The sequence below is a fragment of the Pan paniscus genome, chromosome 2 (assembly GCF_029289425.2).
Source record: "Pan paniscus chromosome 2, NHGRI_mPanPan1-v2.0_pri, whole genome shotgun sequence".
Classification (NCBI taxonomy): domain Eukaryota; kingdom Metazoa; phylum Chordata; class Mammalia; order Primates; family Hominidae; genus Pan; species Pan paniscus.
The window spans coordinates 152248992-152262740 of record NC_085926.1 but is presented as its reverse complement, the minus strand read 5'-3'; the positions used below and the strand labels follow the sequence as shown (position 1 = coordinate 152262740).

Sequence of the window (13749 nt, the reverse complement as noted above, 5' to 3'; positions counted from 1 at the left end):
ATCTTAAATGGTCGTGTTCCACTTAAATTCCTCAATGTCTGTACTTTAAGAGGCCTAAAGTCACCTAAATCACCTAACGATCATCTATATGAGTTTAATTGGGATTAAAATTGTCAGTCATTTGGGTTACTCATGAGTTAGTGACAGAATTCTACCTTCTAGGGCAGAAAACCAACAACTGACTCTTAGCTAGAGCAGATTTCTTTTAAAATAACAACATGATACAAATAATAGAAAGAGCACTTAACTGAGAGTTAAGAAACCTGAGTCCTGATGCCAGTCCTGATACTACCTATGTGACCCTGGGCAAGTGTTTGACCTCTCTGGCTATGAGTTCTTTTTTCATAAAATAAGAAATTAAAATGCCATGGTTTCTGATAAGTGCCATGATCCTAGGTGCTACATAATGTCTTTCTAAAATTGAATGATTCAGATTATCAACAGACTACTTCACCTTCTTAGGAGAAAATTTTGCTGCAACTCTTTTTATATTATAATTTCACCCTGGATTCACCTGGAGGCTCGTAGTGAAGAAATCAAAACATTCAATGTGCCGAAGGTCAGTAACTCTGAATCAATTATCATAGGAGATTACGTGTGCTAGTGTGTTTACATGGCATGCTGTCTTCTCCTGGAGCATTTGTGTGGCTTAAAGACTGCTCTTTATTACCAAATAAAAAAGCTCCTTGCCACCTACACTCAAGAATATAGCAATAATGGATTATCATTATTCCTGACAGCATATGCTAATTCATAGACTTTTAAATGAAAAGAAAGCAGAGATTACAAAAGGAATCGTTTTATGCTCTCTGAATGTATCATTCTTTGTCATGCAATAACTTTCACATACAATTCAGTGCCATAATATTTTATTTTCATAAAAACAATCTATTCTAATATGACCTTCTGATGTACTCGTAACTATCATCATTTATTATATAAGGCTGTTTAAGTATAAATTTTAAACAGCAATGTTTTAAAAGATGATCCTATTTTTTGTGCGAAAAGTTAAAATATGGAATCTGAAAAGGACATAAGGTCAGTGTTGCCAATTTATGCACACTTTTGTTTATCCATTCAACAAATATTTTTGAGGGCCTGTCATATGCCAGACACTGTTATAGGTAGCAGAGAAGAAAAAGATCAACAAGAGAATGTTCACTTCTTTTGAAGAGATTACATCACATGTGGATTTGACAGAAAGGGCCACATAGCCCCAGTGTCCAGAAAAAGATGGTCTGTTGCAGGACTTTTAAAAATAAGTTTTTTTCGAAATGTATTTTTGTACTGTTTGCATACAAAATTGAATTAGTTTCCCAGGGCTGCCGTAACAAATTATCACAAATTAAGATGGTTAAAAACAACAAAAATTTGTTGTCTCACATTTCTAGAAACCAGAAGTCTGAAATACGGTGTTGGGAAGACCATGCTCCCTCTATAAGCTCTTGGGGAGGATCCTTTCTTGCCTCTCCCTAGCTTCTGGTGGCTCCCAGCAATCCTTGGTGTTCCTTGACTGGTGACAGCATAACTCCAATTGTTATCTGCATCTTCACATACATGACTGTCTTACCCCAGGTACATCTGCGTCCAAATTTCCCTCTTCTTAGAAGGATAAGAGTCATTGGATAAGGCCCATCTTCGTTCAGTATGAACTCATACAACTTGCTTACACCTGCAAAAACCCTATTTCCAAATAAGGTCATATTCACAGTTTACAGGGGGACACGAATTTGGAGGGGGATGCTATTCAACTCATTACAAACATGAACATAAATTAAACCAATATTAACAATTTTTGTATCATATTCTACTTCTTTCAATTAATGTTCATTTTCTGTTAAGATACTATTGCCTTTTACTTTTGAAGTCTCTTTTTGAAGTTGTCCTTAAACTTTTTGAATGATTTTCAAATCTGTTGGCTACATTGTGGTTTGTGACTCAAGTTGTATAGTATTTTCTTGTTTGTTGTTATTGTTTCCTGAGATGAGACTCTTTATTTGAACTTCACATTGACAGCTTGTTGGACTCAAATATTTATAACAGTTTTCTAGTAAAATTCGTGAGGATAATCTGACTTATTACAGACAGTGGACACTTTGAGAGTGCTATAAATATTTGTCTTACTAGAACTATAGGATTATTTAATCACTTTTCCTTTCAGATGATTTTAAAATATTTCTTTCCGGTCATGAGTGCCATTCTCTACATTTTTTCTTTTTCTTTCTTTTTTTTGGGGGGGGCGGTGGGGACAAGGTCTCACTGTCACCCGGGTTGGAATGCAGTGGCGTGATCATGGCTCACTGCAGCCTCTATCTCCCGGGCTCAAGTGATGCTCCCACCTCAGCCTCCGCAGTAGCTGGCACTACAGAAAAACACACGACCATGCCCATCTAATTTAAAGAATTTTTTTAGAGACAGGGTCCCACTATGTTGCTCAGGCTTGTCTCAAATTTCTGGGCTCATGTGATTCTACTTCTTCAGTCTCCCAAAGTGCTGACTGACAAAGGGATTACAGGGATGAACAATCGCACCCAGCCTCTCCACCCTTTTCAAATGCGAATGGGAAATTAGCTATACCCCAGTTGAGACTCTCAGTCTAGTCAACCAAACCATTAGGGCAAATTTTTGAAATAGTGCCCTCTACCCAACTTGTCTCCTGTCTCTTAACCTAAAAATAGAACAAACCCCAACACATACTCCAGATGATGAACCCTGAGGCTAACTACCAGCATCCAGCATCAGCAACACGCACTCAGTACCCTACCCCTACCTCCTGGATGCCTTTCTAGTAATATTTTGTAATCTCTGCCTCCCTCACTACCTAATAAACTTCCTTGATCAAAAGAGTAATCATGATAATAAGAAAATAATTTAGAAATATAGAAATACCGAAAGTGAAATGCCAAGCCACTATTCACTCCCAGAGGAAGAAATTCTTGGTGTGTAGCCTCTCAAACTTTTTTCTATGCCTGTCATATACAGGTATGCTTGTATGTCTGTGAATCTATTTTCATTCCTATACATGCTTAATTTTCTGGGCTGATTTCTCATGACTATTTTTAACAAGAAAACTAGATCATACTGTACACATTGTTTTGCAATTTGCTTGCTTTTATATCTTACAATATATGGAAATTATTTTACCCAGGCAGAACTTACAGCCTTACCTCATCTATTCAAGATAGCTTTTCAGAACATAACTGTATCACAATTTATTAAACTATTTTCTAAATGTAGATCTTTAGATTGTTTCTAATTTGGGGCTTACAAAAGTGCTGAAATAAACAAACATTATGATGTTCTGGTATTTGGAGGAACCGACTCACAGACATAGGATCAATGGTAAGTATACGTAGTTTTTATTTTATAGTCAAATACACAATCAAAATATACTCTAAAGATGGCATCAATCTTTTTATTTCTGCTGGGGTTTTTTTCTGTTTATGTTTTATGGAGGGCATTCTGAAAAGCTAAAATGACCATTGTTTTTACTTACTTTTAAAATTATTTGTAAGGCCAGGCATGGTGGCCATGGCTGTAATCCTAGCACTTTGGGAGGCTGAGGAGGGTGAATCACCTGAGGTCAGGAGTTCAACACCAGCCTGGCCAACATGGCAAAACCCTGTCTCTACTAAAAACACAAAAATGAGCCAGTCCTGGTGGGGTACGCCTTTAATCCCAGCTACTTGAGAGGCTGAGACACAAGAATCACTTGAACTTGGGAGGTGGAGGTTTCAGTGATCTGAGATCGCATGTACCACTGCACTCCAGCCTGGGTAACAGAGCAAGACTCTCTCAATAAAAAATAAAATAAAATAATTGGTCAAATTGCACATCTTTTTATGTGTTTACTCTCCATTTTTCTTTAATTGTTTTGCCCACTTCCCTTTTCCATTTTTCTGCTAGATTGTTTATCTTACTGGTTGAGAAGAATTCTCCATAGCATCAGTATTAAACTTTGTTCTATACAGACTACAAATATATCCTTCTGAGCTGCCTTTAGTCTTTCACTTTTGTTTATAGTATATATTTCTATACAGACATTTCAAAGTTTTTTGCAATCAAATCTGTCCATCTTTTACTTTGTGGTTTCCAGTTTTCATTCCAGATTTGGAAAGGTCTTATTCACTCAGCACTTTAAAAGAATTATTAAGAATTTTTTTAAATTTTTGCATGTAACATGAGATAGGTATCTAACTTAATTTTGTAATGGATAACTAATAATATGTAAGAAGTTTATTTGATTAACTCATTCTGTTTTTTGTTTGTTTGTTTTTAAAGTATAATTACCCTGCTTATTTTGAAATGCCATCTTCAGGGTATACTATATCTACTTTCTTGGCTGGCTGTTTTCCTTCATGGATTTACCAAATCTTGCAATGAACACCCTGTATTAATTGCTGTAGCTACATATTATACTTGGGAATCCACCTTATTGTTTGTTTCCAAGTTTTCTTGGTTATCTGCAAGCATTTACCCCTGCAACTATATCTTAAGAGAAACTTTCAAAATAAAGTTTCAGTGGAACTTTTATTAATATTGTATTAAATCAATAAATTAAAAGAAAACTGCCATAGTTGCGAAATAGTTTTCTCATGCAGAAACATTATTCTTTCTCTCTTACTTTTTCAAGACTTCTTTTATTATTGCTGTTTTTTCTTCATAAGGTCTCACATACCTCTATAGTATTGTTGCTATTTTGGATGGTACCTTTTAAAAATTATTTTTGATTGGCAATAGCTATTGATTTCTTAACATTTTTACCTAAAATTCAGCCACCTTACTAAACTCTCTAATTTTTTTAGATTACTTCTTTAGAATTTTCTAGGAAGATAATATTTTCATCTGTAAATTACAATAATGTCTCTTCCTACTCATTATATATATATATATATATATATATATATATATATATATGTCTTATGTTTTTCTTGATTTTTTGCACAGCTAGGACCTCTAGAACAATGTTAGACAATAATATGGATATTATCTATAAAAATTGAGCCCTGCTCTGGGAAGGATTCTCAAGTCTTTTTTCTCACCCCACCTAAGTTAGGCACCCCAGCCTGGGTCTATTGTTTCAGTCTTTGATAACAAAAATGTTTTCTCAGGATGGAAAGTTTTCAATATAACCCTTTAACTTGTGATTTATCACTCAGAAAGCAAAGTTTTAAAATTGTAAATCTTGGCCGGGCACGATGGCTCACGCCTGTAATCCCAGCCCTTTGGGAGGCCGAGGCAGGGAGTTCATGAGGTCAGGAGTTTGAGACCAGCCTGGCCAACATAGTGAAACCCTGTCTCTACTAAAAATACAGAAACTAGCCAGGTGTGGTGGCACGCACCTGTAGTCTCAGCTACTCAGGAGGCTGAGGCAGGAGAATCACTTGAACCCAGGAGGTGGAGGTTGCAGTGAGCCGAGATGGCGCCATTGCGCTCCAGCCTGGGTAACAGAGCAAGACTCTGTCTCAAAAACAAACAAAACTAAATCTTTTCTTGATTTTTAAGATCAATTTCACATGTCCCCCTCCACAATATGACATCTCCCTACCCGAGATAGTCATTCCTTGGACCTTATAGAACTTGGTAACTATCTCTCAATTACTACATTTAGAACTCAAATTTTTATTTTGTTTATTTACATCCAATCATCTGTGGGGTCTTAAGAGATAGCATCTCCATACATCCAATGCAAGCTCAGAATCATGTACATCCTTACTTAGCAAATGTTTAATAAGTGGATGTATAATAATAGGAATGAAACCTACTTCTCTTTTGCCAAAAGTTGCCACCACTCAAATATTAATAGTAGTCTGATGCTGTGATGAACCTGTGTGGTCCCTCTGTCTCACTTATTTCAGCCAGCATTACACATGTAGAGTCAATGAAGTTCTTTGCCTTGGCAGAACGGCTGGACTGAACATTATAGTGTAAATTTTCAAAATTTCCAAAACTTTATCATGCAAGGCTCTACAGTTAGGTTCCTAGGTCTCCTTATGAGTAAAGAGAATTCAAGACCACTCCACAGAGAATAACCAGGAAAGAATGATCATATGTCTCACACAGCCCAGACTGTATTTTTTTCTAGTCTCTCAATTCAAGAAGTAGAGCGTGGGCCGGGCACGGTGGCTCATGCCTGTAATCCCAGCACATTGGGAGGCCGAGGCGGGAGGATCACAAGGTCAGGAGATCGAGACCATCCTGGCTAACACAGTGAAACCCCGTCTCTAATAAAAAAATACAAAAAAATTAGCCGGGGGTGGTGGTGGGTGCCTGTAGTCCCAGCTACTCGGGAGGCTGAGGCAGGAGAATGGCATGAACCCAGGAGGCAGAGCTTGCGGTGAGCCGAGATCGAGCCACTGCATTCCAGCCTGGGCGACAGAGGGAGACTTCGCCTCAAAAAAAAAAAAAAAGAAGTAGAGCATGAAGGCACCCCCAATGAAACTCATTCTTTTTCAGACTTCTTTAAACAGAAAATAATCTAAACTGTTCTCCAATAGTGAGAACCTGTCTTCCTCTAGCCACTGTTGGGTCCAGATTGAAAATGCCCATAGCAAGTAGGGTGATCAATCTCCCACTGCCCTGACTCCTGCCCATTTGTCTAAGACTGAGGGATTTCCTGGAATGCAGAAATTTCAGTGCTAAATATGGGACAGTCCCAGGAAAATTGAGAAAGCTGGTCATCCTAAATTGGAAAAATACCATTATCTCCCATGCCAATTCCCCAGGTGGACAGACACATTTAGGCCAATCCAGTTAGTAACTGTAGGTTTTACAAGTGGTAAGCACTTATATAAAAAGTGTCTGTTTATCTCCACCACTACCCCTTTTTTTCTGGACTACAACATTTCTTTAGTTAGAGCAATGGATCCCAAACTTTACTATGCAACAGAATCACCCGAAAGGCTTGTTAAAATACAGATTGCTTGACCCTGTACCTGGGTTGAGACCTAATTGAGTAGGTCTGGGATAATGCTAAAAACCTGTATTTCTGACAAGTTACCAGAAGCTGCTGACGATGCTGGGTTGGAAACTCAGTTTTGAGAATTACTGCTCTAGAAGTTTGGTACATTATCATCTTCTGGGACTAACACATAATCAAAAATCAAAACATGTCAGTTGAAAGTATGAAGACATGAATCAGCAATAAAAAGTACAGACTATTTTAAGAATCAATCTTATTTTCTTCATTTCTGAAGCACCTCTCAGTGGTAAGTACAGTTTTAAAAAAATCTTAATACATAAAGCATAATAGAAAATGTTTACCCTTTTAGGCAAGTTTTTGAAAGAGGTGGAATAGTATTCTTTATTATTGGGTTTACTTTAATGACTGATTTCTCTGTGGAAAAGTACGCTCTTTGTAGCATAGTTCTGGTGACATTCGGTTCCTGTTATGTATGCTCAACTCTTAACAGTTGAAATATCTTTTGTCCTTAAGCCACCGTTTCACAATTATCATTTACTTTGGCACGCTAAACAGAAAAAAAAAGTTCATGTTGATAACACAGTCTACATTTCTTCCAACTTTTGCAAACGTTTTAATGTAACTGAGCATGTAACAAAAATATAAAAGTAATTTCAGATTGTAAATATGCATTCAATTTTATGTTCAAATTCTGCCTTTGAAAACATCTATTGCTTCCCATCAGTACACACCTTTGCCTTTAACTGGGGAAATATGCCCCTCATCTTCAAATAAAGGTTCCTAACTACCCTCATTAAATGTCTGATTTGACCTAGGAGAAACTGAGGTATGGTGCTTTGGTGGCAGTATTTAAATCCCGTATCTGTAAAATGTTTCTAGGGAAATGGATCTGAAATAGAAAACCTTTATCATTCTGATGAACAAAATGAATTTCTAAATGTCTCAATCTCAGAACCTAGCTTTCAATAATAACAATTTTGTTTTTGTCCCCAGCGTTCCGGTGGTGCCCTTGCCATTCCCTTGTGTGCATTCCAGGGGACTGTGTCTCTCCATGCACCTACAGGGAAAACCCTATCTCTTTCTACCTATGAGGTAAGCGCAGAAGGGCAAAAAATAACTCCAGCCTCTAAGAAAATAGAAGTCTATCGATCCAAAAGTGTTGGCCATGAACCAAACTCAGAAGATTCTTCATCCACGTTTGTGGACACCAGTGTGAAAATACACTTGGAGGTTCTTGAAATTTGCGATAATGAAGAGGCCTTGGACACTGTGTCAATCATTAGTAACATCAGTCAGTCCTCCACACAAGTCAGATCTCCATCCCTACGTTACTCCAGGAAAGAAAACAGATTTGTTTCATGTGATCTAGGGGAAACAGCCTCATACTCCCTCTTTTTGCCCACCAGTAATCCTGATGGTGATATTAATATCTCCATTCCAGACACCGTAGAAGCACACAGGCAGAACAGTAAAAGGCAGCATCAAGAGAGGGATGGCTACCAGGAGGAAATCCAGTTGTTAAATAAAGCTTACAGAAAAAGAGAGGAAGAAAGCAAGGGTAGTTAGTGGGTATTTGGTCTAACAGGAGCAAGAATGGATCTGCAACGTCAACTGTGAAACTAACACCTTTGTTATGAGACTGATTTCCTTTTATTTGTTGGTTTACATTAGTTTTGCTGATTTAATAGTTAATTTTTTTGTGGGAACAACTGGAACTTGTGTAAACACTTAAGTGCATTTGATGTGTTACCTAAGGATCACACACTGTGGTAATGAAAAGATTTTACTTCTTATCTGATTTCTAAAAAATATTTTCTAAATCAAATCTTGGCCTAGTTTACCAATGTTTTTGCTTGTCAACTTCCTAGTAAACAGAAAATTGTATAAACTCAGTGAATATACTGTTCCATGCATATGTTTCTATATACAATGTTGGCCTTTACTGCAAAGGGGAAAAAAGAGGAATTTTGGGAATGGAAGAAATGTAACAAAACCCCAAATTATATTTGAAGGAAATTGCCTAAATGTGGCTAGCAAAACAAGCTTGTTACACTTACTGCTTTAGCTTTACATTCTTCTGTAAAATGAAAAATTAGCTTCCAACTGGGAAACACTCATGTTCCTAGTCTATAAATAGTTGTTTCCTTCATTTCTACCAAATATAAATTGTTTACTGTTTTTTTTTTCTTACCTATAACAGTTTCCCTTTCATCTTTTCAGTATGTCAAGACTGTCCCATAAAACAAATACGTTGTGTGTTAGAGGTGGAATTAGAAGTATCTTTAACTCAAACATTATTGGAAAAAAGTTGTAATTGTGTAATTGTATACTTTATCCTAAAATTGTTTTTTTTTTTAACTTGAGTGGAAATTGGGGGAAAATACTGGCAGATTCAGTTATGAGAGGTGCATCCAAACATGGTAGGCTTCTGGATACAGCAGACCAAAATCCTCTAAGTCTAAAACAAAAGTATCTGTTTTTAAAGCTGTGGATTGGGCAAACTTTCTTAGTCATTCTTGAAATAGAAAAGTTTACTTCAAATATTATATCAAGTTTAGCTGCTTTTTTGTTTCTTCTCTAAAGACGTGTTGTCTCAAAGAAACAATTGAACCTATTTTATTAAGTGATTGTAAGGTATACATTTCAAGATAATTCTAGAATGCATTACATTGCAAAAATGCAGGAATCACCTCGGCAGAATAATAGTAAGATGTATTTCAAAAATTATAAAGTGATTTTTCTTCAAATTGCTTTATTCTAACCTTCCTGTAAACATATATGAAATGTATTACCTAAAAGTTTATTTTCCAAAGTTACTGAGTTGACACTTTACATAGTCTTAGACTTTTTGCCCCTCACCTCACTCACATACTTTATTTATTTATTTACAGATTGAATGAATTGTGTTTTAGAATGATTTATTTTGGTTTCTGTTTTATTAGGTTGAATTAGAATTCAAAATTACTTGACATCAGCTTTCAGAATGTTTCATCTTTTGTTGCCACAAGCATGAGTCATTTTCAAAATAATTATCTCAATGGACTTTCTCGATCTTTAACTTCTCAATATCTAGTTATCTAAATTAGTATTACCACTAATAATGTTTGTAAAGCAAGCCTCATATAATGTGTAACATACAAATTCAAAGTCAAATGTATTCTCATTACAAATATATTTTATTTTAAAAGACTGTATCACCAATATTAACAGCTATTTTAACACAGTGACAAATGGACAGATATATCAGATATTATAAATCAGTAGCATTAAATGTCTTTATAAAAGAAAAATTGAATTGAATATTCTCATAATGCTTTGTAGAAGATAGGCTTTGATATCTTAAACTTAGATGTATAATTTTCTGAAAGAGAAAGGTGATATTGCTGCTTTAAAATGCAATTTCAGGCAAAAAGGAAATTAGACACAGGATCATAATAAAGCTGAAGAAAATAGCAAAGATTTGAAGGCAAACAAATTCTTTATAACTGCACAGCAATTTGAATGGGATGGAGATTATAACAGAAATCAAGGTTTAAAGAGCATTAAGAAATAGATAGAAGACAATAATACCCATTTTCCCTCTCATTTTATTTTAACTGGACAAGGGCTTAAACTGGGGGAATTGGAAAAATAATTAGGATATTCCCATTTAATTGCCCTTGGTTGTTGAATTAACTGTATAATGGATGCACATAAAAATTCTGCTGCATTGAAACAACACCAGTATTATTTAGCCCAAAGTCTTAGTTTGAAAGGCTAATCAGCACCATATTACTACCCTGTAACACTTCAAACTCCAAGCCAACAATAGCTGAATATACAAGAAAAATCTACTAGAGCTGTGCCTAAGCATGAATGACGCTCCAAATCCTTGTTAAGGGAGGAGAAGGTTAAACTACATAAGTTTACTTAAGTCTGCTTACTCTTTACAGTGATTGATTATAAAAGTGTGTTTCTAGTAGAGGAAATACCTTTCTAGATATCTTGTGATATAGCCAAATACCTTACCCTTGAATAGTTATATTGTTCTTCTTATTAATAAATACTATATTTTGTATAGTTTTCTCTTTTCTCTATAAATTGATGTATCTGAAGGCAAAAACTTATTACCTAATAAAAATATCACCATCTGGTGGTGACTCCTATAAACTGCAAACACGTAATCCCCGAGACTCCCAAATAGTATAAACACCTAATATATAATCCCTAAGACTTCTGAGAGTTGTGACTGACAGAGGCAACTCTTTGAAGATAGCAAATGGCACAATATTACTTAAAATATAATAAAAGAGTCTTAGTTATGTATTTTTTGGAAGCTTTTCTTGACGTGGTTCTATAATATTGGATTTTACACATCGATTTTCTCTTAATTTCTTATACTTTTCAGCTACCTTCATTCATTTCTTCATTCTAATATTTAATAAATGACTACTACATACTAAAAATTGTTCTAGATACTTGGTTTTATAACTTTTGAACAAAACTCAAACAAAACAAATATATGTTTTTACATTTACTGTGAGTTTGAGACAACCACAAAGTCAGAGAACACAGTCCACAAAAGATTGCTCTCACTCCTGACACAAATCGCAAATTCAAGGAATTCCCAAAACCACTGCTAGTTTCAATAATTCACTAGAAGGACTCACAGAATTCATAGAAAACTGTGTACTCATGGTTATGGTTTATTACAGCAAAAGGATACAGAATAAAATCAGCCTAGAGAAGAGGTCATAGAGCCAAGTCCAGGAAAAGTTGTAAATGTGGAACTTCTATGGTACTCTCCCCATGGAGTCATGGACGGCATTACTTTCTTTGGCGACGATGTGTGACACCTTGCACAGACTACTGCTAAGCAGAAAATCTCAACTGAACCTTGGTGTCCAGAGTCCTTCCTGGGGCTGCATCATGGTAGGAGCAAGGGTAAGCATGGTTGACTACTCACATGACTGATATCTCTTTCTGGCTCTCCAGGAGGCCAAGTTGATACAGAATGCCCAAAACTCCCCTCTCAAAAACACATTGTCACTATCTGCTGGTCCAAGGCCCCCAGACAAACAAAGATACTATTTTCAGCTATGACATTCCAAGGGCTTAGAAATTACCTCCCCCAAAGCAAAGGACAAAGGCCAAACCTCTCTTTGGATAGGTTAAGTTCTTTACTATATATTTACATATATACATATGTTAGTGATAAGTGTGTGGTACATATATGTGTATGCTGGTATTAAGTGTGTTGACAGAAAATAGGGACCAGAGGTAACAATGGCCAAAGAATAAAATTAGAATAAAGGGACAAAGATGGGAAGAGTGCTTTTTTCAATAATTTAGTCAGAAAAGCCTTCACTGATAAAGTAACATTTCATCAGAGTCTCAAATAAAGTGAGGAAACATGCTATGTGATTATCTAGGGAAATCATAGTCCCAGCAAAGGGAACAGCAAGTATCCAGAGGTAGGAGTGTGCCTTTTGTAATCTGTGAAACCATTAAGGAGGTCAATGTGAATGCAGCTGAGTGAGAGAGGGAGAGAGTGGTTGGAGATAAAGGCAAACAGATAATGGCAGGAGGAAACTGGCGTTGCAGACCAGGTATGAACATCTAGTCTTGTTCTAAATGAAGTGAAAAACCACTGGAGGGTTCTAAGCAAAAAAGTGACATGATCTCATTTCAAAAATGATTGTCTATTGCAAGGGTCAAAGACTGTACAGACCCAAAGACCACCACAGAAAGAACAGTTAGGCTATTTTAATAGTCTGGGCTAGAGATGATGTTGGTTAAGTTTAGGGTGGTAGTAGTCGGGATGGCGTCATAATTGTATTCTGATTCAATAAGTGGAGAGGATTTCCTTGGTAACATGAAATAAATTACACATTTCTTAAAAGCCTATCTATGAAGTCTGTAGCTCGAGGCAAAAACAATTATCTCATTTATTTTCTGTCAATACTCTGCAATATCTCAATGTTTCTCAACTCCTTTATGTATCACAGAGGCTAGAAGACAGAAAACTTTATTTCCAAGACCCTCTTTTCCGCAAAGTTCAGGTTTCGCATCTAACAATCAGAGGCATTTGTACAAGATTTGGAAGGCAGAGAGCAGCAGCAGTTAAATGAATGTTCCTTATCAGTAGGGCCTTTCTTCTTTAAGATATGGTTCAGGGGCCTAGGTTCATGTAGTTTTACATTTTTAATGTACCGTTCTTATGATCATTATGCTCATCTGCATCAGCTGACAGATGGGAAAAGGACATGAAGGATTCTGCACTGGAGTGCTTAGTGAGACTGGCTTGGAAGAACTGCACCTCAGTCATTGCAGCTTCTGCTATTGGATAGAACTCAATACAGAACCACAGCTGATTCCAGAGAAGACTAGGAAATATATCTAGCTGTGTACAGGAAGAAGACCCCAAAATATGGTGAAGAGCTAGCTAGCCTGTCTCTGTTACATGCCCTGTAATCAACTAGACAATCACATACTATACCATAACAGAATGTAAATAGCGCTCCCTGCCCATTTTTATAAGCTGCAGAGGTGGAGGCACTGCACACGGTAATTGAACAATGATACATTTTCCCAACTTTGAATTGTATGGTCTTAACCCTGAATCTGTGACGTCACACTCTAGTTCAGACTATACTGCTCCAAATGTATGTTAGATTATACAATCTCTTTTATAGTTTAATATACAAAGAAGATCATATCTACTAGTCTTTCCTACAGTCTTGAAGTCTTAATTTCAAATACATAGAGAATACACATACACAAACATTCATACACACGCATAGAAACATACATTCCTCTCAAGAATACACAGTCACTTTCCGGAATTG

At 36.3% G+C, this 13749-nt stretch overlaps 1 protein-coding gene across 1 annotated transcript in view; it reads left to right on the top strand.

Moving 5' to 3' along the window:
* GPR149 (G protein-coupled receptor 149) overlaps positions 1-11054 on the top strand; it is a 100824-nt gene extending 89770 nt beyond the window's left edge. The window contains exon 4 of the mRNA XM_003826443.5: positions 7916-11054. Coding sequence (XP_003826491.1) covers positions 7916-8488 — 573 coding nt within the window. The 3' untranslated portion in view covers positions 8489-11054. The remainder of the gene's footprint in view (positions 1-7915) is intronic.
* Positions 11055-13749: the final 2695 nt, after the last annotated feature.